Here is a 26552-nt window from a genome sequence, read left to right as displayed (position 1 = left end):
GGGTCTGCATCAAATTAGTTAGCCTGAGGGACTTGCCACTTCCAGCTCAACCTCAGGCAAATATACTGGGAATCTACTGCAATAGCTGTGTAAGTCCACAGAGATATTCAAAATCAAACCTGGAACACCAGTTGTTAGCTGAAACCTTTCTAATACTCTCCTGAAATCAGTGACCAAGGCTGGAGAACAACAAGCAGTTCAACCTGGTTGCAGAATGGCAAGTGAAGGTTTTAGGTAAGTGTGACACTGCAGAAAGAGAAACAGTTCACATTTCTAGTCTCAGAACTTTCATCAGCCCTGAAACATTGACTGTTTCTCTTTCCGCAGATGCTTCCTGACTTATTGAGTTTATCTGGCATTCTCTGTTCATATTTCACAGTCATAGAGCTGTACAGCATGAAAACAAGCCCTTTGGCCTAACTTGTCCATGCTGACCAAGTTGCCTAGTCCCATTTGCCTGTGTTTGGCCCATATCCCTCTAAACCTTTCCTATCCGTGTACCTATACAGATATCTTTTAAGTGTTGTAATTGTACCTGCTTCTACCACTCCGTCTGGCAGCTCCTTCTATATATGCACTGCCATCTGTGTGAAAAAGTTGTTCCTCAGGTGCCTTTTAAATCTTTCCCCTCTCACTTTAATCCTAAGCCATCTAGTTATAGACTCCCTTATCCTGGAGTGATGACTGTGACCATTCACCTTATCTATGCCCCTCATGATTTTACAAACCTCTGTAAGGTCACCCCTCAGCCTCCTACACTTCAGGGAAAAAAAGTCCCAGCCTATCCAGTCTCTCTTTGTAACTCAAACCCTCCAGTCTCGGTAACATCTTCGTAAATCTTTTGTTGCACCATTTCCAGTTTAATGACATTTCATATTTCCAGTACCTATGTTTTCTTTAAACTTTGGTTTATCTCATATCTCACAAAGACAAACTGTCCTCATTCCAATCAGAATAGTTAAATAGTTTGCTCATCACAGTTATGACCTCCTTGGCTGTTGTCTTTCATGTTACCACAGCACTGGTGCTAGCAGCTTTTGAAATATACTGTCCACTTGGATGAGGCTGTCATTCTATGTGAACTGAAAAACTAGCATCTACCATCATGAATCCTGTTCCTAGTCAAGAGCAGGCGACATTTACATCATTCTACCCACAGACGAGAAATGACAAAATAAAATGCTTTGTGAAGATCTGAGCTTCACTGAAACAGAAGACGGTCATAGAAACAGCACTCGGCCTTTCAGCCCTTTATACCTGACAGCAATAAATTAAATCACAGCTGATCTTTACCTCAACACTCTTTATGTGGCTTGGTTCCATGACTTTTAACAAAAACCTAAGTTTGACATTTTCAGATAACTAAGCCTCAGCGGTGTTTCGAGGGAGAGCATTCTAGATTTCATCCTCAGTGGGGGCTCATCTGAATGCCACAGACCCTGAACCATTCAGGCGAGAGTGAAAGGTAACAGAAATGTTTAAGAGTTTCACCACAATGTTGGGGCCAAAACTCTTACCCACAAGGAACACCTGCATTCCCTGATTCAGCCGTCTTCTCTTGTGGCTGGCTTCAAGCAGACAGCTCATCATTGCTGATGCATTCCATGCTCTGTAGTGCTGACCACTTCAGCTCTTCTCTCCTGCTGTCTCCAGATAGAGAGAGAAGGTTGAGTGGCTGGTGAGGGGATGCATTGGTCTTGACTACCAGATATAATGGAATGCATTCAAAATGATTTTGCAGTGATCCAGTTCTCTCCCTGTGCCTCTTTGTTATTAGAATCTGATGCTCCTGCAACACCATCTGTCTCCACAAGCAAACTACTAACAACAAAACTTTCATTTCTCTAGTTCTGTCATAGTGAACACTCTGGAAAATAACTGTTTGATTATCCAAGTAACCTCTGCTCACAATGGAATGCAGATCCAATAGGGAGTGTCAAATTTTGCTTGAGATTGCTCCTGTGAAGTGCCATGGGATACTTTACTATGTTACTGTGTAAATGCAATTAGTTGCTGTCACAATTACCTCAACACATCTACTAATCCCTCACCCTGTCACTCTGTGATTCGTCTTCCAGTGCCCTTGAGTTATTGACTTTATATCCATTGGTATGAATCTAGCTCCCCCACACTGTCACTCACTAACCCCTCTCCAGCAGTATGTATTATTGTTGTATCTCTGCTAATGTTAATCCAACTCCCACACACTGTCACTCCCAAGATCAGTATCTTTTCCCAGTCAGCACTAATTGCAGCATTAACTTTCTGCTGGCTGGTAATTCTCTGCTTACAGTTTCTGAGCTAGCTCAGCTGCTGTGATGCTTTATTTACATTATTGGATGTATGTTTGGAGTCACGCTTAGCTCAGGTTATTAAACAAAATCCCTTACTTCTTTCAGTCTTATTTGAAAGCAGGATAACCTGAACAGAAAGAAGAGGCTTATTAATAAATGGAGAAGGGAAAGATAGTGTTAAACTCACTGGGGAATATAACTGCAAGAGGGACAATTGGGTTGAAGGGTTTTGATGACAAGCTGTTGATGCTCAAGTTCTTTGCAATCAATGCTCGTACTTTTCATTCCATTGGGTTTTTTTGTGTCTAGTTTAAGCATGTTGTTCAGCATGTGGTTGCCAGAGATTGTGAAATCATATTAAAATACAGATTGCTGATGCTACTAAGGTTCAGCAGTACCTCCAGTTCTGGCCCCAGTTTTTATCCCCTCTCTCCACTGTCGCTGCTCATACTTTCTGCTGTCCAGGCCCTAAGCCCTGGAATTCCCTTCCTGAATATCTCTGCCTCGATCTCCTTCTTTTCCTTAAAATATACATCCTTGATCAAGCTTTCAATTGCCATTCCTAACTTTGCCTTATTTGGCTTGGTGCCAAAATTTGTTTGCGAATGCTGGTTTGAAATGTGGTTTTGTTCCCCATGTCCTTCAACAGATGGCATTGCCAACAGTGAAGCAATCCTGTAGCTCTGTATGGGAGGAAAGATGGGAGACAGTGAGGCTCTTACATGGATATTACACACCAGGTACTGGGGCTAATATTAGAGTGTATATTATTATATATGATGGGAATAACATGTAAGTATGTGAGTATTAGTATAATTGTCCTTGAAGTGAATATACTTGACTCCATCTTTTCACAGTATATCTAAACCAATGTTGCTGTATACCTGACTGAAGAGAAGAAGACTACATCCAAACTCAAAGGTAATCAGGCCTTGGGAGCAGACAACACCACCACTGAAATCTTAAAACAAGAGCTTCAGTTGCAAATCCATAGATACATCACTGACATCTGGAAAGGGGAAGATATTCCAATGGCGCAGAGATGAAAAATGAAAGATGCAAAAAAATGCAAGAAAATGCACCAGCCACTATACATGTTTTTTTTTCCAATCTCCCCAAAGCCTTTGATTCCAGCAGCTGGAAGGATTGTGGAACACCCTTTTCAATTCCGGCTGCAAACAGAAATTCATCCACGCTTGCTCCATGATACTATGTAAGCTGCCGATGAGACTACAACAGAACCATTCTCAGTGAAAACCGATGCCAAATAAGGCTGCGTCACTACCCCAACACTTTTCTCAATCTTTCATGCTGCAATGTCGCATCTCACCTCCAACAAACTTCCTGCGGGAGTAGAGCTAATCTTCAGAACTGATGGGAAGCTACTCAATCTACTGTGACTCCAGAACCAAGATTACCCAAACCTCAGTAGTTGAGCTGCAGTATGCAGATGACAATTGTTGTTTGTGCATGCTCGGAGGCCAAACCCGGGGCCATTGTCAACCCTTTCACTGAAGCATTTGAGAGAATGAGCCTTACACTCAACATCCACAAGTCAAGTGTCCTCTGCCTCCTGCTGCACCACTCTGTCCTCCAACAAAAAAAGGCTCATGGCAAGACCCCAGAAAAACCTGGGCCACTTCCCAAATCTTAGGAGCCACCTCTCAGAGAAGGCAGACATCAATGATGAAATTCACCACTGCCTTCAGTGCACTGGCACAACTTGTGGCTGACTGAAGAAAGGTGTGTTGGATGATCAGGACTCTCCAAAACTTATGGTCTACTAGAGAACAATGATCCCTGTCCTCCTGTATGTTTCTGAGATCTGGAAAACCCATTTCAAGGCACTGGAAAAATATCAAGTCATGTTGAGTTTATTATTATGTGCACATACGGTGAGGTCCAGGTACAATAAAAAACTTGCTTCCAGCAGCATCATAGGCATGTAGGTACGGACAACACACAAATATAAATTATACATAAATCATATGGAATGGGTGGAGTATGGAATCATAAATGCCTGGAATGGGTTACCAGAGGTAGTAGTGGAATCAGGCAGTTTGGTGGAGATTAAGAGGCTTTTAGATAGACACATGAATATGAAGGGAGTGGAGGGACATGGATGATACACAGGAAGAGGACATTTAGTGTAAATCAGCAACAAGATCGGTACAACATTGTGGGCCGAATGGCCTGTCCTAGTGCTGTACTGTTCTATATGTTCTATATGACAGTGAAGAGAAAAAAAGACTGTGCAAAACAAGACATTAGTGCAAAAAGAAGACACAATCAGAAACAAGTCATGCAAGAGGTGGTCCATAGTGTTGCTATACTGAGGTAGTGATTGGTGTGGTGCAGGTCAGTTTAAGAACTTAATGGTTGTAGGAAAGTAGCCATTCTTGAACCTGGTGGTGTGGGACTTCAGGCTTCTGTACCTCCTGCTTGATGGTAGCAGTGAGAAGAGGGCATAACCTGAATGATGGGGATCCTTGATGACAGCTGCCACCTTCTTGAGGCAGTGCCTCATGTAGATGCTTTCAATGGTGGGGAGGGCTGTGCCTGTAATCAACTGGGCTGTGCCCACTACTGTCTGCAACCCCTTGAGTTCCTGTGCATTGGATTTGCCGTACCACGACATGATGCACCAGTCAGGGATCATCAATGATGTTTCTTCAAAATCCTCCAACTTCAGGGGAAGGTCAAGTGAACCAAGATCAATGCCCTCTCCCAGATCAACATCCCCAGAAATGGGGCCCTAATTACTCTCAGTTGGCTATGTCAGGCAGGACATATCACTTGGATGCCTGACCCCAGGCTCCCTAAACAGACACTCTGTTCTAAGCTTTATCGTGGGAAGAGATTATCAGATGGACGGGGGAATTGATTCAAGGATGTGCTTAAAGCTTCCTTGAAGAAGTGCAACATCCCCACTAAATTCTGGTAATCTCTGACCCATGGTTACTCAGAGTGGAATAGGAGTATTCAGTGTTGACAACCGTGAGGCCATGCATCAGGAGCACACAGAAATGCTGCATAAGTGGCAGAAGGAGCAAGGGATGACGTGGGTCGTGGTAGACAAGTTCGATTTACTACTCAGTGAGGCTAACCAGGGTGGCATCAATAGTTGAACTGTCACTCTGAAATTTTAATCCACTCCATATCATGAACATTACTGCAAAATTGTCTGTCTCTCCATCTCCTGCCCATTACTGCACAAACTAGTCCCATCAGAACCCAAAAAGCCAATGAGGAAGCAACTCATCCTTAATGCCAAAGGACTTCCTAAGAAGAAGAGTTAAGACAATTGACAAAGAACCAAACTGGCAATGAGAAGAAACATTTTTATGCAAGAAATTGTCATGATCTGGAATACAATCCCTTGAAAGATTCAGAATACAGATTTAATAGTAACTTTCAAAAGAGGATAAGTTCTTGAAAGGGGAAAGTATACAAAGTAATAGGGAAAGAACAGGCAGTGGAAGTAATTCACAGTCAGATTAAGCACTGTGGTGATTTCATTACTAATGTCTGCCTTCACTAGGAGGTGGCTCCCAAGATTTGGGAAGTAGTCCAAGTTTTTCAAGGGTCTTGGTTTATGCTGTCAGATTTAATGAAAATAGAGGTCTTGATATATTTGCTTTGCCCCAATGTTAGATGCATTTGTAAAGAAAAATATTTGCATAGGACATTTGTTCTTTTTGTGCTACCCCACCATTCTGTTTGGCCTCATACTTACACTGACTCTGAACCTCCCATTTTAAAGCTCCCTCAGAACTAAACATAACCAAACCGCTTGGTTTGGCATACAGTTCAATAGCTTTCTCTATGTAGTTTAATGAATGACAAAGGTAATTTTACTTGTAGGCTTTGGAAAGACCATTGACTTGCTCCATGTATAGCCCTTTTTGGTTCTTATAGATTTTCGGTTCATTGTTACTGAGAAGCACGGAGTGGTCCTACAGTGTTGGAGACCCCTCAAGGCCCCAGCACAAGCCATGGGTCGAATGGCTTGCTTCTGTGCTGATATTCTATTAATAAGAGAAACAGCTGTGATAGAATGAAGTCAACAAGCATTGATTGGATGGCAGTGTGCTCAGGTTGTTGCAGGGAAGAAGGATTCAACAAAATGAAGATGCATGAATGAGGCAGAGTGTGTTAATTGAAAATCTGCAGCTATGGAGGAACACCAGAGAGCTTAGACCCCAGTCACATCAATAATGAAGAGGGAAAGAAAGCCTTTAAATTGAAAAAGCAAGAGGTGAATGAAGGATAGTCTGTGAGGTGATATCTACTTTCTTGATTCTTTCCAGAACTGTAAGGAGGCTTAAAAGATATTGGATTTATAAGGCTGCAAGTGATTATGAGAAATAGTGGAGCAGAAATATGATACAAGTGCATTAAGCATTGTTGCAAATTCACAATTATGAACAAGCTACACAGAGGGCTACGGGTTCACAGCAATAAAAATGTCTCAGAGAAAGATAGTTTTAACAGTACATTTAGTTAGGAGAGTTCTTAATCTCTAGGATATATAAAGAATTAATAGTAATGGGCAGGACATGGAGAGACAGACAATTTTGCAGTAATGTTCATGATATAGAGTGAATTAAAATTTCAGAGTGACAGTTCAACTGTTGATGCCACCCTGGTTAGCCTCACTGTGCAGTAAATCGAACTTGTCTACCATGACCCACATCATCCCTTGTTCTAAATTCCATTCTGCTTGCATTCCATCTTAACAGACAACACTGGCTCCTTGCCCCCAATATTCTTAATCTTAAATCTCTCTATAGCATGTCACTTCACTTTATTTGTCACATTCCATTGCTCTAATTGTGAATTTCTGCACCTTTATTTCTTTGTCATTGGCGGCAAAGTCTTCACCCATCTCAGGCACGCTGCTTTATGCTCCATCCCCACCCCATCACCTCCTCTCTTTACTCTCCATTTTTAAAAATCTATCCCAAACTTGCAGTACTCGCAATACTTCTCTGCAACCTTTCCCAGTCTCTCCATTATGAAGCAAAACCTATGTTGGAGGGCTTTGTGGGAGGGAAGGGTTAGATAGATCTTAGAGCAGGATAAAATGTCAGCATAACATTGTGGGCTGAATGGCCTGTACTGTGCTGTAATGTTCTATGTTAAACCTCTGGCCATTTGTTCCAACATTTAAAATCTGCAAAATATATGCAAACTGTTGCTCTTGTTCAGATCTATCTATTTTCTACAGGCTTTGGGGAAATGACATGATTGGCTTCAAAGAGATACCAAGCATCTTAAATGTGTTGAAAAACACAATGATACTGGAGGAACTCAGCAGGGCAGGCAGCATCCATGGAAAAAAACAGGTGGTCAACGTTTTGGGTCAGGACCCTTCTTCAGGACTGAAGATAGGAAAAGGGGAAGCCCAATATATAGGATGGAAAAAGCAGAGCAGTGATAGTTGGACAAAAGAGGGGAGGCAGAGTGGGCACAGGGAGGTGATAGGTAGATGCAGTTCAGTGATAGTGATAGGCAGGTGCAGGGGAGGAGGGGAGAACAGATCCACTGGGCAATTGGTCAAAGGTAAGAAGAGAGAGGGGAAAAAAGGCTAGGAAAGGGAGGAAGAGAAGAAGCATGGTTGGGGGGGTGGTGTGAGGAAGGGAGTGGGGATCACCTAAAATGGGAGAATTCAATATTCAGGCCATTAGGCTGCAAGGTTTCAAGACATCACAAGGCAAGATCACAAAACAGTAGTAGGCCATTCAGCCCATCGAGTCTGCTTTGCTACCTCACCATGAGCTAAGCTATTCCCATTTAGCCCCAATTCCCAGCTTTTTCCCCATATCCCTTATTACCTTGTCTAATTAGATACCTATTGATGTCCTCCTTAAACACCCCCAATGATCGGGCCTCCACAGCTGTATGTGGCAATGAATTCCATAAATCCACGACCCTCTGGCTAAAGAAATTTATTCTCATTGCTGTTCCAAATGGGTACCCTCTAATTCTAAGACAGTGCCCTCTTGTCCTGGACTCACCCACGAAGGGAAACAACTTAGCCACATCTACTCTGTCCAGTCCTTTCAACATTTGAAATGTTTCTATGAGGTCCCCTCTCATTCTTCTGTACTCCAGTGAGTACAGTCCAAGAGCCGACAAACGCTCATCGTATGTAAGCCCTTTCACTCTGGGAATCATCCTCGTGAACCTTCTCTGAACCCTCTCCAACATCAGTACATTCTTCCTAAGATAAGGAGCCAAAATCTGCACACAGTGTTCCAAATGAGGTCTCACCAGTGCCCCATAGAGCCTCATCAACACATCCTTACTTTTATACATTATACCTCTCGAAATGAATGCCAACATAGTGTTTGCTTTTTTTACTGCTGATCCAACCTGGTGGTTAACCTTTAGGGTATCCTGCACGAAGACCCCCAAGTCCCTTTGCATTTCTATACTTTGAATTTTCTCCCCATCTAGATAATAATCTGCCCATTTATTTCTTCTTCCAAAGTGTACAACTGCAGATTTCTCAACATTGAATCTCATCTGTCATTTCTTTGCCCATGCTCCTAAACTGTCTAAGTCTTTCTGCAACCTTCCTGTTTCTTCAATACTCCCTACTTCTCCACCTATCTTGGTGTCATCTGCAAACTTAGCCACAAGACCATTTACTCCATAATCTAAATCATTGATATGCAGTGTAAAAAGAAGCGGCCCCAACACCAACCCTTGCAGAACACCACTGGTAACTGGCAGCCAACCAGAACAGGATCCCTTTATTCCCACCCTTTGCTTTCTGCCTATCAGCCAATGCTCCACCCATTCTAATATCCTTCCTGTAATTCCATGGGCTCTCATCTTATTAAGCAGCTTCTTGTGTGGCACCTTGTCGAAGGCCTTTTGAAAATCCAAATACACAACATACATAGCCTGTCCCTTATTCATCCTACTTGAGATTTCCTCAAAAAACTCCAATAGGTTGGTCAGGCAGGATCTTCCCTTCATGAAACCATGCTGGCTTGGACCTATCTTGTCATGCACCTCTAGGTATTCCATAACCTCATCCTTGAGGATCGACTCCAATAACTTTCCAACCACCGATGTCAGACCAATAGGTCTGTAATTTCCCTTGTGCTGCCTCCCACCCTTCTTATACAGTGGAACTACATTTGCAACCTTCCAGTCCTCCAAAACCATGCCAGAGTCTATTGATGCCTGGAAAATTATAACCAATGCCTCCACAATCTCTAAAGCCACCTCCTTCAGAACCCAAGGGTGCACTTCATCCAGTCTGGGAGACTTATCTGTCTTTAGTCCATTTAGTTTCCCGAGCACCTTCTCTCCAGTAATCTTGACTGAACTCAGTTGTATCCCCTGAGACCCCTGACTATCATAGATGGACATATCTGTGACAGTGAGGGAGGGGGGAGTTGAAGTGACTGGCAACAAGAAGGTTACGGACAGAGCGCAGGTGTTCCCCTTTTCATATCTTCAGTCCTGAAGAAGGGTCCTGACCCAAAACATTGACAGCCTGCTTTTCTCCACAGATGCTGCCAGGCCTGCTGAGTTCCTCCAGCATCATTGTGTTTTTCATCTAGATTCTGTCATCTGCAGTCCTTTATTTCTCCCATCTTCACTGTGTGGACAATGATTCAAGGAGGCAGCTCACCACAAACATCCCAAGAGCAAAAGGGATTGGCATTAAATTTTGGCATCACCTCTTTAAAGATCAAAATATTTCTACCCCAGATGCTGTGGATACATTTCTGAATATTAAGGGAATCTGGATGCAGCACGCAGCAGGAAAATGGCATTGAGGGAGAATATTAGCCATGGTCTTGATGACTAATAGATCAGGTTCAAAGGACTGAAAGACCCACTTCTGCTCCTGTTTCTTACAATTCTATCTTATTTTGTTTCTTGCCAGCACATGAGGTCAACAAGATGCGTTGTATCTGACATACTCCTGGTGAGGAGTTATCTGGGCAATTTCCGAAGGAACTTCCATTAATTTATACCTTTGCCTCCTTTTCCTGGGCTTTGTTGGCATGGACATACCATCAAATTGCCCCACACTTCAATACATCCATACCTCCCAATCCAATGGGTCTTCCCTTCCTCTGCAATCCGGTTGAAAAGGATACATAACACCGGAACAGCGAGTGATGATCATCTGTAATCAGATTATATTTTAAATTTCCGGGGCCCTTGCTCTATCTTACCTGCACTAACAGATGACCTGAAATAAAATTAGAAAATGCTGAAAACACTTAAACGGTCGAGCAGCGTCTTTGGGAAGAGAAGCAGTTACCGTTTCAGCTTCAAAACGTTTCGTCAAAACCGACCTGAAAGTATGTTTCAGATATGACAAATAAAATAGGACTACCTTATTCATAATCATGCCATACCCAGTCTTGCAGGGACAGTACAGAGGAGAAATTGTCCCATCTGGAACACATCTGCTCTGAGTTGTTGAGCAAGCAAAAATAAAAGGGGCCCTAATTTTGGGGGGAAATATTATTCTTGTTGAAAAAAAATCCTCTTAGAAAATGTTGCAAACACCAAAAAGGCAGGCGGCATCTGTGGAAAAGAAACGGTTAACGTTTCAGGTCCGGAATGCTCTTTCAGAACTGGGAGAAAAAGGCATTTGATTTTATTAAACTGTAGCGATGGGCGCTGAGCTAACGAAGTTTTGGTGTATGCTTTCTCTCTCTGCGCCTGCTTGGGTACAGGTACCTGCAGGATGAATGCGAGGGACTCCCAAGACCAACCCTGGATTGTCCCGTTTGGTGAGTTCAGCTTTAAGAAAGTCTCTTTCAGGGTGAAAAAGTTGGTGAAATTCAGACTACCTTGGAGATGATTGGTCATCTGAGTGCCGGCCTCTCTGCTCTGATTGGGCGCTAAGCTGCCCATCGGGCCGGGTGTCGGTTTCAGGCAGTGTGATTGGATGAGGTGGCTGAGGGGGTGGAGGCTGTCCCCGCCACATTGTGGATACCGGGACCGGTGCAACACACACACACACACACACACCGTCCAGGTGACTCGGGGCTGAGACAGATGGAGCTGCGGATCGGAGCGCTGCTGGCCGCCGGGATTGTGCTGGGGTCGCTGGAAGGAATCTCCTGCTTGGTGCCGCTCAGTGACTTTTACCCATTCGGGCTGGAGAACGGGGACTCGGTCAATGCCAAAGTGGACGATGGAGGGTCCGGGCTGCTGGAGATCTCGCACAGCTTTCCCTTCTTCGGAGAGAGGCACTCTGGGCTTTACGTGAGTCGCATTCCCTCGCTGTATCTCACCACCTTCCCTTGTAGGGAGAGTCCAAGGGGTAATGACTGCCTCTACTACCCCCCTCGCCCACTGCCCAGGTAGATGCCCTTCAGCCTGTTAGATCCCACCCAGGTCCACAAACTAACTAGGTCTCCTCCACCTCCGTTCATCCCGGGCACGGTGTCTGTTGTTCCACCAGCCCCGTGTTGTGCTGCTTACGGTAAAACTGGCCAGATATCCACTCCATTGCTGCTGCACATGGAGTCGGGCAGAGAGTGGGTGTTCCATCCGACCACGGGACGCTTTTACCGGCCCGTTATTTTGCAAGCGGTTTCATTTTAATGCACTCCGATCCCACTTGTCCAGAAGAAGGGGGCTATGTACCAGGCACTGCCAAATTCATTGCACTGGTAACTTGATCATTGGTTGTCCGCCGGCCGCTCCACGATTCCATTGTTCTGAAAGGGCACTGCGCTGCCCACTGTTATACACTTAGTTCTTATTGCACTCGCAACCGCTGCCAATTATTATACAACGTATGCTCTGCTTGCTTATTACACACGGAGCATTTGGTGAACTAATTATTAAACACTGCCCATTATCATGTGTGGAGCTTTCTCTGTGGCCACTAATGTACACTGAGCGCTCTGTCAATTATGATCCGCCGATTTATAAACTACAACTTCACAGCCCAGCGTTATATACCGGATGTTTTAACACCCAGTGTCACTGGGAACTCCATTTGCTGATCATTGAACACCAGCCACCACTATCCAGTTTAATGCTCTAGTAGTTCACTGTCCAGGGTAATGCACTGGGCAACCCAAGTGCTGACCGTTAGAAATCGTGCAGACCATCTGCCCATGATTGTGCTGTGGCAGTCCATTCACCCATCCTTATGCACTGGACACTCGGCCAATTTTGATTAACTTGATGCTTTGCCTGTTCGTTATTACACACCCAGGGAGAGGTACCATATGTTTTTCCGCACCAGGTGCTCTGCCATTTATTATTATCCACTGAGCACTCTTCCTCCCCAGTTATTATCCATCAGGTGCCCTTGCCTTATTATTATAAACCACATCATCTACCATTATACATTTCACCTGCTTGTCGCTATTAATTAGACACTCCAAATGGCCGTTATTAGACATTGTTTATTCTAAACTGTGCTTAATACGAATATATTGCTATACACTGGATACTTTACCTGCTCATTGTGGTGTAGTGTGTGATTATATATTGCACCCTTCACCTGACCGCTGTTATACACTGGGAGATTTACCTAGCCTTTCTTCTACCCAAGTCATATCATTAACCCTACTATTATAATCTGTCCATTGGGATTGTAGCCATTCTGTCAGATCATAGTTATGCACTGATCACTCTAGCTGCTCATTATTTTCACTCTAACCCAAGTTACAAACAAAAGAAAATGAGAGCTCATAAATATTGATTTCAACACCACCCGTCTCCCATCCACGTGTGTAACATACATGGTATAAGAGGCAAATAGAAAAAAATAACAAGAACCCAACATTGCGGAGCCCAGAGGGGTGGAGGCAGCACAGCAGTAAAAATAAAGAAAGGGAAGCAGGAAGACAAAGTGAATCCGTGAAAAAAAATATATGACTGGATAGAAGATGCCAAAGGAAAGAGTATGTGTTATTATAGACTAAAAAGTGACCTCATGCATGAAGGCAGAAGGAAGGAAGGATGTCATTAACCTGGAAAGGGTGCAGAAATGATTTGTGAGGATGCTCCTGGGACTGGAGGGCTTGAGTTATAAGGAGAGGCTGGATGGGCTGGGACTTTTTCCCTGGAATGTAGGAGGCTGACGAGTGATCTTATCAAGGTATATAAAACCATGAGTGATGTAGATACAGTGGATGCCTATAGTCTATTTCCAATGGTAGGGGAGTTTAAAACTAGAGGACATAGGTGAGAGGGGTAAGATTTAAAAGGGAGCTGAGGAGAAACCTTCCAACACAGAGGGTGGCGGGTATGTGGAACGAGCTGCCAGAGGAAACTGTAGAGGCGGGTACAATTACAATGTTTAAAAGACATTTGGATAGGTACATGGATAGGAAAGGTTTAGAGGGATATGGGCCAAATGCAGGCAAATGTGACCAGCTTGGATAGATATCTTGGTTGTCATGGGTGAGTTGGGCCAAAGGGCCTGTTTTCATGTTGTATAACTCTATAAGTCTTTGAATCTACATGTGCAGTTGTAAATGAATTCTTTGGATTTATCTTCATAGAATAGAGTGTAATGAATGCATTGACATTAGAAATGAATGTGCTGTTCTGATAAACATGGAGAGAAAGAACATATTCAGGTTCTAGCACCTTTAAGCGGTGGATAAAACATCATTCCTGGACAAAATATAGACCTGGCTCTCGAAAGAAGTATTGTACATTTCTGGTCATCATAATGAAAGGAATAGGTGATATCACTAGTGTGGAGAAATTTATGAGGATGTTGCCAGGGCTGGATATTTAAATTGTGTGGGGGAAACTGACAGAACTGGTGGTTTTCTTTGGAACAAAGGAGTCTGAGGGGAGATTTTAATTGATGTGCATAAAATGAAGAGAGACAGAATGCACATGAAAGACCTATTTCCCTCTGCAGAGAAATCAGTAACTAGGGGACATAGACTTCAGTTAATTGGTAGAAGGGCGGTGAGTTGAGGAGATTTTCTTTTTGCCCAGAGACTGGCTGGTGGTCTGGAGCTCACTGCCTGAAACAGCGGTGGAGGCAGAAACCTTCATTAGATTTAAAATGTACCTCTATGAGAAATGTAAACCAAAGGGTCTCCAGTTGTGCCATAATTTTTTTTAATTCTTCAATCCAACTGCCCATTACTGTCACCTGGATATCCCAGCAGCCAATATTATCACATTATTCACACTCATTCGTCATTATTGTCCAGAGACCATCCGTAACTAGCCACTGGGCACTCTGCCAATTATAATCCATAAACGCACTTGCCTGGTGATTATTATCAAATTGCATCTGTCACCACCTAGTATTATACAATGGAACTCCACTGTGTATTTAGTGTATTCTCTGTAATCATCAGCTCAGGTTTATCCAAACTTAAGGACTTAAAATTTTTCTTTCCTGGTTTGACCATCATCAGCAATATAATAATCTCAAGCATGCTATGGACAGAGGGACTGTCTTACTGCAACTATATAGGCAGAATTGCTGGAATCACTCAGAAGGCCAGGCAGCATCTGTGGAAAGAGAAGCAGTTAACGTTTCAGTGCTGCGACACTTCGTAGCAACTGGGAAAGAGAGAGATGCATGTTGGTTGTGATGAAGGGTCGCATACCTGAAATGTTGACTGTTTCTCTTTCCATAGCAGCTGTCTGACTTGCTGAGTGTTTGCAGCATTTTCTAGCTTTATTTCAGATTTCTAGCATCTGCAGTTTTTTTTATTTGATTTTCAATTATGTAGGGCTTTGATGAGACTGCATCTGGAGTATTGTTTACAGTTTTGGTCTTCTTACCAAAAAAAAGGATGTACTTGCATAGAAGAGGTAAAGCAAATATTAATTCCAGGGATTGAGGGTTTGCAACATGAGGAGAGATTGAGTAGATTGGGCTGGTATTTTCTAGAGTTTGGAAGAATGAGAGGAGATCTTAATGAAAAAAATTCTTACAGGACCCATCAGATGAATGTAGGGAGGATATTTCCTCTGGCTGAGGAACCGAGAATCAGGGGTCACAATCTCAGAATAAGGGGTGGGCCATTTAGGATAGAAATGAGGAGAGGTGGCTTCACTTGGAGGATGGTGAAGCTTTGGAATTCTGACCCTGGAGAACTGTGGAAGCTCAGTCATGAACTGAGTTCATTCAAAAGAGATATTGTTATTGGAGAGATCGAGGGTTGTGGGGATAGTGCAGGGAAGTGGCACTGAGGTCAAATATCAGCCAGGATCAATGAATGTTGGAGCTGGATTGAAGAGACAGATAGCCCACTGCAACCCCTTTTCCCTATGTTCTGATATTCTTATGTTCTTTCAGTGTCATTGAACATTTATTTATTTGTTATAAAAGCATTAGAGGAGAGAAGAGTAGGATATTGAATGATGTGGGGGTGAAGGGGAGTCCTTTATTTCCAAGGTACTGAGCTGGTTCAGCCTGATGCACTCCCCATCACTTGAACTCGACATGTGTGGTTGGGTTCCATGGAGCTAGGATCAGGGAGCCAGGCTCTGACTCTACCTGTGCATTATTTGATACTGGGCATTTTGCCAGTTTTTATCTAAATGATACTATGCCTTTTGTTATGCACTGTATCCTCCACATGACTTGTAGAAGTCACTCTAAATACCATTGAGTACAGTGCATTTCCTCAAAAATTATGATACATTCTGTCTTTCTGTGTACAGTTTCTGAGAAATTCATTTTCTCTTTGTTATCTATTAAGTATTTTGCCAACAGGTTACTAGACACTGTGCTCTATTATTAGACACAGTATTTCTCCATACCCATTATTATAGATCCATGCTCCCTACCCACTATGATGTAAGGGGTACTCAATGCCTGTTATAATACATAGAACGTATGGTCAATTATTATCAATGACGTTCTGTCCACTCATCAATTAATATGGGATTATTTTCTGTTCACATTATACACTGGATATGTTTCCCCTTATTATACCTGTTTAATATTACAAACCTCCCTCTTTTGCCCTGCATTACAGTTTCTTTATTATAGATTGGCTGCTCTGCCATTGAGAATACACTGGACCCACTGCCAATTATTTTACATAGAGTGCTCTTCCAGTTATATTGCCCATTTTAAACACAGGTTATTCTGCCTTCCCATTATAAACACTGCATTATCCACCCAGGTAATGTTGCAGATATTATTGGACTTCAGGCAATCTAATTAACAGTTTCTTTACATTGAACTCTCGACCTGTTCACACTGGGCAAGGCACTCATTATTATCAACTTGATGTTTTGTTTATTCTTCATTAAACACAATTGACCTTCTTACTTCTTATTGAACACTGGGTTCTCTGATGCTCATTATTGTACACTGGATGTTCTGCCCTTTAAAATTTACTGTGTGCTCTACTGATGATCAATCTCCATTTTTACGCAGGCAATCCTACTTGACCAGTCCTGGACACTGTGTGATACAGTTCACATTATTGAACATGGGCTAATCTGCTTAATCATTGTTACAGATAGGTCAATCAATGCATATTGAATAGTCTTTCCTTGGTTATCACCAGGGTGCTCCATTTGTTTATTGTATGCCAAGTGCCAGGGCTGCTTGATGCTCTGTATTGTTTGATCTTCATTATTTTCCTCTGGGTGTTTTGTCCACTGTCATATACAGCAGGCTCTAACTGTTCATTATTCTTGTGTCCTCCCTGTTGGTTATTTCACACTGGATGTTCCTTTTCATATATCAGAAATTATAGCTGCTTATTACTGACCACTAGGCAATCTACCTTGCCACTGTTGGAAAATGGGTAATCTGCCTGGTTTTTGTTGATCATTGGGAAATCTATGAGCTATTTAACCTATCTAATCATTGTTCATTACTTGACAAGCTACCTGGCCAGAAGTGGATATGTTACCAGTTTTAAGCAGACAATCTGCCTGGTCTTTGTTGATCATCAGGCAAGTTATTTATCCACTGTTAGACATTGCATAATCCATCCACATAACGTCATTCAAAGGAGTTTGTCCACCTGATTATTATACATGCAAATTTCTGCTATCTCTTCGTACAAGTAGCCCCATGTTACAACAGATCGTGTAATGGAAATTTGCCCTTACAGAATTCACAAATCACTCCGAAAAAATATGAGATTTGCTCTCACGGAATTTATGTAAATAAAAAGCAAATAAGTAACATGAAATTTATTTTCTTTCAACTTGCATTTCCTGATGCATGCATAGATGATGTTGCTTTGTGTTATGGAAAATCGCAATAAGGGCAGTTATCTAGGAACGCAACCCCACTGTAATGCAGGTTTGGCAGTATACACTGTTTCCTCACTGGTTAATTATCCACTATACATCTGAATATTCATTTAAAGGCACTAAGCATCCTGCTAATTGTTTTGTGCTAGGATCTCTCACTGCTCTTTGTATACACTGCACAATTTGCCTATGCATTATTTTACTCTGTACCTTCCATTTGTTCATTTTATACACTAACCACTTGACCCATTGTCATATGTTGATCTTGCATGATTGTACACCAGCTCTTCATTAGACACTGGGCATCTACTTGAGCATTATTATACCGTGTCATCTACCTGCCCTATTTTTTCACCTAGGGATTCTCCATATACGTCAGTAGCTACTTTCAACATAATTTAAGGATTAGAATGAGGTAATATTTACTCTTGTGCAGAAATAGCACATTCATAGATCATTCAGCTGTTTCTGCATAATTGCCAGAGTAAATCAATGGGCTGAAATGGTCACTGAGAGAAACAAGAATTCATTAAAAATGTGGCTTTAAGGATTGAAGACAGGTATATAATTACCTGGCTCAAAGCAAATGATAGTTAAGTACAGCTGGTTACAACATTGTACACAACAACATGTAGTAAATAATGCCTTTGAAATGGCAAAATGTTCCAAGGTACTTAACAAGAACGTCACCAACTGAAAGAGGCAACATGTGATCGATCAGAAGTTCATCTTGGTATCAACCACAACACAAAGGTGGACATTGGTCAGGGTCAATGTCTTGGAGTTGTGGGAGTTGATTAGAATCAATGAGTCAGAGAAGAGAGTCTATAATGGGCACAAAGACGATAGCTTCATTCCTAACTTGTGGCTACTCAGAACCTAATACTGGATAAACAATGTGAGAAGTCAAAGGCCATGACGAAGATAAGAGTAATGGTGAGATAGAACCAAATGTCACTGATGTGTGTGTATGTGTGTGACTGATATATTTATGATGTCATCCGGGACAGAATGCAGATGGAAAATTGCACTTGATTTACTAAACAAGTGGTGGGGCTGAGTCTGGGAATGGCTTTATATAAGTATGGATGTTTTCTGAATGTGTGCCTGTGACAGAGAAATATTTTACATTTGAGTGTGTAATAATTCCTGACTTACTGAACAATGATATTTCCATTGAGAAGTTCAACGATGCACTAAAGTGACTGGAGGAAAAATAACCCACCGTTGTTGTGATGTGCCCTTGCCACTTTTTTCATTTAAATTTAATTTTCAGGATCTGGGCATTGCTGGCAAAGCCAACATTTATTTTCCATCTCCAATCCCCCTTGAGAAGGTAGTCGTGAGCTGCCATCTTGAACTGTAGTCCTTCAGGTAAAGGTGCTCCCAGATTGTTGCTGGGGAGGAAGTGCCATGACTTAGATCCAGCGCCAATGAAGGGATGACACCACACGTAGTGTGCGGCTTGGAAGGGAATCTGCTGATGGTTGTGTTCACATGAGTCTGCTACCCTTGGTCCTTCTTAGTGGTAGAGGTCACGAGTTAGGGAGGTGTAGGCTAAATGAGCAACTATTGTGCATGTTGTAGGTGGTACACATTGTAGCCACTATGTGTCAGTGGTAGAGGGAATGAATGTTTAGGGTGGTGAATGGGATGCCAATCAAGTAGGCAGCTTTGTCCTTACTGGTGTAGAGCTTCTTGAGAATTGTTTGAGCTGCACTCATCTGGACAAGTAGAGTGTATTCAGTCACACTCCTGATATGTGCCTTGTAGATGATGGAAATGATTTGGAGTGTCAGAGGAGGTCAGTCACTCACTGTAGGGTACCTAGCTTCAGACCTGCACTTGTAGCCATGGTGTTTATGTGGCTGGTCAGTTGAATCTCTGGTCAATGCCGATCCCCCAAGATGTTATACTTGCATGTCAAAGGTGGGTTGTTAAACTCTCACTTGTTGGAGATGATAATTTCCTGGCACATTTGTGGCCCAAATGTTATTTCCATTTATCAGCTTATCCTTTGAACAAAGGGGCCATAATGTGCTATTCCCTGCAGCTCTGGACCAGATGTGGATGATCTGAATGGCAAATAGGCTATGTGATGTAATGCTGTGGCCCCACATCTGGAATATCCTTGACAGACCCTGACAGGAGGCAAAGTTGGGAGCTGAGAATGACCTCTGGTCAAAGCCATTGTTGAATTTTAACCGTTTGTCATTCTGAGACGATGAAAAGATATTACTGGAAGTCAATTATTTAAAAAAAATTAAAAATAAAAACAACAAAAGCTAATTAAAAACTCAACAGGCACCATGACTTGACCAATAATCTTAAATTGTTTTAGATGATAGACATCACTGCTGAAATATTCCCCATTTCTGTATGATTCTTCATTTCCAATCCAATAGGAGTCCTTCCTTATTGGACTTCTTATACACTGGAATAGAAAGGAATCTGGAATGGATTATAGGACTGCTGTTCTCACATCTCCTTTGCTGCCAGTTCTGGGCAGTTCATTTCGGGGTTTTTGAAATTCCCAGTTGATTTATTATTCTGCGATTTGGTTCGTTTTCCTTCTTGTTTTGCATATTTCTCTCTCCATCTCCCCTCTATGTTAAGGTGACTTGTAGAGTTCTCCTAATGTTACACTTTATTTACCAGGAAGGTACTGTAATTACATGATGATTTTTTTTGGCACTTTGCCATTTTTTTCTAGTCATGCCAATTTTTTCTAGTCACGCCAATTTTCAGGTCGCATTGCATCACTGCGAAGAGTTGACTGGACGCTTCCTATTTTGAGTCATCCCTGTGACCCCAACACAATTTCCAGAACAGGAGCCTGTACGATGACTTCATTTGCTGTGCAACACCTTCTGTGGAGCATTACAGGGGAATTGGATTATTTAGTCCAGGGCACTCCCAGGATAACCAAGTCATACCTACAGAGCAGACCTGGAAGACCTATAAACTAAGTAAAATACTTAACTGCATCTTTCCCCTTCCTCCATATCTTCAGACGGCCACCCCCAACCTTTTCTAATCTACCACCTCTCCCTAGATGATGTCCTGACCTCCTACCTTTATTCCACCATAGGTTGGTGTCCAGTTACTTCTCCGAGTCCCAATCACCCTCATTTCCCCCACCACCATCAAATGCAAGTCTCCACAGTGCCACCCTGACTGGCTTGTGACTGACCTCTTGAACTCATCCTTGGGAGAGAAAGACTGTGCAGCACATTTCCCCTGTGAAAGCTTTTAAGCTTCAAAGCAAAAGCATCAGTGTCCCACTGCACCAAATGGGTGCACTCAAATTTCCAAGCAATTAACTTCTTCCTCCATCCCTGTGGGTTCTCTTACTATTTTATCCTTATTCTTATCTCTAATATGTTTAGTTATTCCACCATCCCACTCCCTCTCAGTATTTTCCAAGTAGATGATATCCTGAAATACTTGATTCATGGTCCTGATTTTTCTGTAGCCATGGTTCAATAATTCTGGTTCCCCACAATCTATTGTTGCCTCCAGTTCACTTTCTTTATTATGGGCACCATGTATTTTGCAGTACAGATGGTTAATCCCATGGTTAATGGCCACGCATCTTCCTATTAAGACTTTTTATACTCTCCTTTAGTTTATCTCATGCTAGCCTTTCCAATTTAATTTTTTTGTTAAACTATTTTCTCCTAGATCACTTCTTTGCACCCAATTTTCCTTCCCCAAACTCACCTCATTATATTGCATCTTAAAGAGCTCAAAGCCTTTGTGTTCTCTCTATTTCCTCATTCCCCTTGGAATCTTGTCCCATTCTGCTTCAGCTGGAGCCCTTCCCAATGCTATGGATTCCTTCCTTTCCAGTGCTGGATGACTGCCTTATTAGGAATGAACCCTTCTGCATGTCCTTTGGTCATGTATGAACTCATCTCCATCCTCTATCAGGAAGGTCTTAGGGCCCTTCATTTCTTTCTTGAACAAAAACCCAACCAGCTTCCCTCCATTAACACTGTCATTGGCTTGGGCATAGCTCATTCTTACCCTGAACAACTTCTCTTTCGATTCCTCCCACTTTCTGCAGATCAAAGAGGTATCCATGGCTACTCACATGGGCCCTAACTATGCCTGTCTTTTTGTTAGCTATGTAGAGCACCCCCCCAACACCCCTCCGCCAACTCTTTCTCTGCTACATTGGCGACTGCATTGATATTGCTTCCTGCACTTGTGCAAAATTCATCAATTTCATCGCCTTTACCACCAACTATCACCTTGTCCTCCAAGACCCTTCATATGGACTGAAAGATAGAGGGAGATAGCCAGTATAAAGAGGTGGATGGAAGGGGTGGAGCAAGAGCTGGCAGGTGATAAGTGGATCCAGGTAAGGAGGGCATGGGGAGAGGTGGACTAACATTGACTGTCCATTTCCCTCCACAGATGCTGCTTGACCCACTGAGTTCATCCAGTTTCTTGTTTGTTGCTCCAAATGCCAGCAGCTGTAGTCTCTTGTGCCTCTAAAATAAATGATATACTTACTATAGAATAAGTCAAGCAAAGATTCACCAGACTGATTCCTGTGATTGTAGGTTCATCATATGAGGAGAGATTGCAAAAGTTCTGTGTCCTCCCAGAGTTTAGAAGGATGAGAGGCAATTTCATTGAAAACATACAAGATTCTTCAAGATTTGGGCAGGTTAGATACAGTGGGAATGTTCTCTTGGCTGAGCAGTTTCGTATAATGGGTCACAGTCTCAAAATAAAGAGTAGGCCATTTAGGATTGAAGTGAAGAGAAATGCCTTCACTCTTCATTCCCTCTGAGTGAAGAAATCAGAGATCAGAGTCACTGTCTGCATTCAAATTGATTTTGGATATTAAAGGGAGAAGGAATATGAGATTAGGGCAGGAAAATGGTGTTGAGGTAGATGATTAGCCATGATCTTATTGAATGTTGGAGCAGGATCAAACGGCTGAATGGTCTACTCCTGCCCTTATGTTCAGCTGCCTTGAAATATCCCTTACCATGGGACCGGTACTTAATATAAACTTTAGGAATATCATTCATAGCTGCAGAAAACTCTATTGATTCCTCTAATTAAATCTCACATTGATACCTCATTTCTGTTCTGTTGCACAATTCTCCACCTTAAGTATCTTTCTGGTGCAGGCTTTCGTGGTCTGCACTGTGGCCATCCTCCATCAGATTCCCTCCTTGCCCTCACAGCAACATGGTATTTATTCAAAGTCCAGGGTCTGACAGAACCACCTCCTTAGCTTCTCTTTAGTCCTTCCCGTACCTGTGTTCCTAACTGTTATTCACTCTCCTTTGGACCTGGACTTTTTTAGAACATAGAACAGTACAGTACAGCAACACGCCCTTCGGCCCATCATGTCCATACTGACCACGATGACAATCTAAACTAATCCCATCTGCCTTCACATGGTCCATATCTTTCTATTCCCTGCCTGTTCATGTACCTGTCTAAATGCCTCTTAAGATTTGCTATCATATCTGCTTTTACCTCCTCCCCTAGCAGCACGTTCCAGGCATCTACCACTCTCTGTGTAAAAAAAAAACACGCCTTGCAAATCTGATTAAACTGATTTGCTTTCCAATCTTACCACTGGACTGAAGCGATGCTCCTTTTAAAGTGCTCCAAGCACCACTCTCTTTCAAAAATGTTAACAATTTATTCTCACTTGTTACCGAGCAGGTTGCGTATAACACAGTGACGTCTTCAGTAAGTGCCAGAGAGGAGTAAATCCTTCCCTTTCACCACTGTGGTTAGTACATGGGTTGAGCTGACACTCAGACTGGTGGAACTGAATGACGTCCTGGTTGACCAGGCAAACATACACCATCCCTCCTCATTCTCCTCAGTTTGTTGAAACTTTTGAGACAGTTGATGACACCCTTCTGTTTCAGTGTCTCTCTGCTGTTCTCCAGTAGATATGGTCTTGTTCATTCTTATTTATCCAATGCAGCAAGACAATTGTATGTATTAATTTCCCATGCCTGTACCTCCAGCATCCATTAAAATATATCCTTGGGGTGCCTCATTTCTCACCAACATGCAGCGTCTCAATGACATCACCAGTATGTACTCCTGTGAAGCTCTACAGATAATTGTACAATTGCATCAAAGGCATTATGAAGTTCCTCAGTATTGTTGATAAATTGTTCTCCTTTAACTGCTGCTTGATGAATGCTAAAACTCCACCTTTCTGGTCTGATGCTTGTTTATTGATTTTCTTTAAATTGGCATTCCCATTGGCTCTGTCCCCATTTTGCAGGCCATTGGCTACTTAACAACCAATTGGATTGCAGGAACGTGACAGGATGGTTAATCACCTTTGTGATAAACTCTAGGTGTACCAGGAAATAAAACTCTTTCTTGTTGTTGAGATGTGAAACCCAAAGAATAAAGGAATAAAATGCAGAGAAAGTTAACTGAGTGCATCAATGTCACAGTGCCTGTCAGGTATCCAAGTATCCACTGGAATAAGGCCACTGATTTCCTGGTCCACAGCCAGATCATGCCTTCAGAATCATAGAAGTCCACAGTTAATATCATTGACCTTTTTTTCCCCTTAGCTTCAGAATATGGAGTTTTTAAACATGACTTGTAACTTAGTGAATAAAACAAGAATTTGCATTCCAGTTACCATGTGATTACAGTTCAATAGTAATTGTATCTGCACTTAATTTATATCTTTACTAAAGGATTTTTTGTATATTCATTTTGAGAACGTAGATGTCACTGACCTGTCAACATTTATTGACTGCATCTAATTTTACTTAAGAAATTGATGGTGAGGCATCTTTTTGAACCCTTAGCAACTGGTGAAGTTATTCCCTGGGCACTGTTGGTTAGACCAAGAGACAATGAAGGGGCAACAGTACATTTCCAAGTCAGCGTGGTATCTAACTTGGACAGCATTCCTATCGGCCTGCTGCCCTTAACTTCCTTGACAGTGGGGGTAGTGACTCTGGGAAGTGCAGACACTTTTAGTTAATGGCACATGATACTGGTGTGGTGCACTAGTAGTGGATTGGGTGAATGTTTAGGATAGCGAGGTACTAATCAAGCAGATTAATTTGACCTGGATGGCATGAGCTTCTTGTGTTTTCTTGTGTTTTTTTTTAATTGAATTCATCCAGATAAATGGAGACTATTCCACCACAGTCCTCGCCTCTGGATTGTAAATGGTGGAAAGGCTTTGAAAAGTAAGGAGATAAGTCACCTATTGCTGGATTCCCATCCTCTAACCTGCTCTTATAGTCATGGTCAAAGTGACTGCCCACCCCAGGATGTTGGAAGTGGTCAATTCAATAATAGTAATGCTTTTGAATGTCCAAAGTGGGTTGTTTAGCCTCTCATTTGATGTAGATAGTTATTGCCTAATGCTTGTATGGCTCAAGTGTAACTTTTATCTTATCAGCCTATGCCTGAATGATGACTCCGTTTTTCTGCATGGAGACACAGACTGCTTCATTTGTTGGGGAATTGGAAAGGAACTGCAGATGGTGCAATCATCAGCCAACATCTCCACTTCTGACTTTGTAATGGAAGGAAGGTCATTGATGAAACAGCTGATGGTTCGGCCAAGGACACTACCCTGAGAAACTGAATTTATCATAAATTGACAACATTCATGTACAGCTTTTGATATATTTGTGTTCCATAAATCTACCAATCTCAGACCTGAAAGTTCCACTTGTCACAACCTTTTGTAGGGAAGATTCAAGAATTGTTGTTTCCAGTTCCATAATTCCTGAATTATATTTGTAAATATCCTTATTTTCCTACTGACTGGTTTTGCTCTAATTCCTGGACTCTAACTTCAAGCCCCCCTTGTTCTGGATATCCTGACCAAACGAAACCATTTCTGTGCACGTACCCTTTGAAAACTGCTTAATACTTATATTCCCACTCTGCAGTCTCCCTCCCACCTGGTTCAGTCGAATCTCTCATTCAATTCTCCAAGCCTCTCTCTATTGTTTAATGTCACCCCTTGCTCATTCATTCACTGTCCCTACTAAACATCTCCACCCCTCCATTCCCCCACTGCCCATCCCTTCTTCACCCTCTCACAACCCAGCCACCGTGGATCTCCCACTCACTCCTTCTCTCTCTTCACCTTCCTCTCTCTTTCCCTTTATCCCTCATTTGCCCATCATTGCCACGCCATTCACAAATATTCCCAGCTGCTTCTCCATCAACTGGCTCCCATTTCTATTAATACCACATTCTGATTGGCCTCAGGATGTACATCAAACCTATCTAGACTAGGTGACCCCCTATCACCATTCTGTTGGCATATCCCAACCTATGCAGATTCAGTCCCAGGTTGACTAACCTTGGGAAGATCAATTTGCCCAAAGTCCCTTCTGACCCAATATTTCCAATCAGCAGCAAGCAAGCCATGCTTGCCATTAATTTGCCTTGCGTGGATCTCCTGTTGTAAACTTACCCACAGAAACTGGCTCTGAAATTTGCAACATGGCATTGAACATCCCTACCCTAAGTTCACTGTGGGACCAGAGCCAGAACAAGTAGTGAAAACCTTTGACAGTTGGCTTAGCCCCACCTGGCTTACCTGCAATGGTAAAAGTATGAATGATTTTAAGTGATTTGGACATTCAGAAAAAAAATTCAACAAAACCCTTAAACATACTCAATTATGCTCAAATAATTTTTAAAGAAATACTAAATTAACCCTAGCTCTTTGCAATGGTCACCTTCTTTCAGAATTAGTGAGAGGAGACCTGATAGGAGATAGAAGTTTATAAAATTCTGAGAGGAATACATAGGGTAGATGGTCAGAGTCTTTTTCCCAGGGTGGAACTGTCAAGTACTAGATTTAAGGTGAGAGGGGCAAAGTTTAAGGGAGATTTGCGAGGCAAGATTTTTAAGCAGAGTGCCTGGGGAGGTGGTGGAAACAGATACGATAACGGCATTTGAGAGGCATTTCGACAGGCACATGACGGGCAGGAAGTGAAGGGATACAGGAGAAACAAAAGGACTGCAGATGTTGGAGTCTGGATGAAAAACACGATGATG

General features: G+C 42.4%; 1 protein-coding gene across 3 annotated transcripts in view; it reads left to right on the top strand.

Moving 5' to 3' along the window:
• The first annotated feature begins 11293 nt into the window (after positions 1-11293).
• sned1 (sushi, nidogen and EGF-like domains 1) overlaps positions 11294-26552 on the top strand; it is a 111751-nt gene continuing 96492 nt past the window's right edge. For all 3 annotated transcript variants that reach the window (XM_052018508.1, XM_052018507.1, XM_052018506.1), the window contains exon 1: positions 11294-11546. In XM_052018508.1, coding sequence (XP_051874468.1) covers positions 11337-11546 — 210 coding nt within the window. In that variant the 5' untranslated portion in view covers positions 11294-11336. The remainder of the gene's footprint in view (positions 11547-26552) is intronic.

Source organism: Pristis pectinata, chromosome 6 (assembly GCF_009764475.1).
Source record: "Pristis pectinata isolate sPriPec2 chromosome 6, sPriPec2.1.pri, whole genome shotgun sequence".
In the NCBI taxonomy this organism is placed as follows: domain Eukaryota; kingdom Metazoa; phylum Chordata; class Chondrichthyes; order Rhinopristiformes; family Pristidae; genus Pristis; species Pristis pectinata.
Note: the sequence above shows the minus strand (reverse complement) of the source record. Positions and strands in the feature narration are given on the sequence as shown.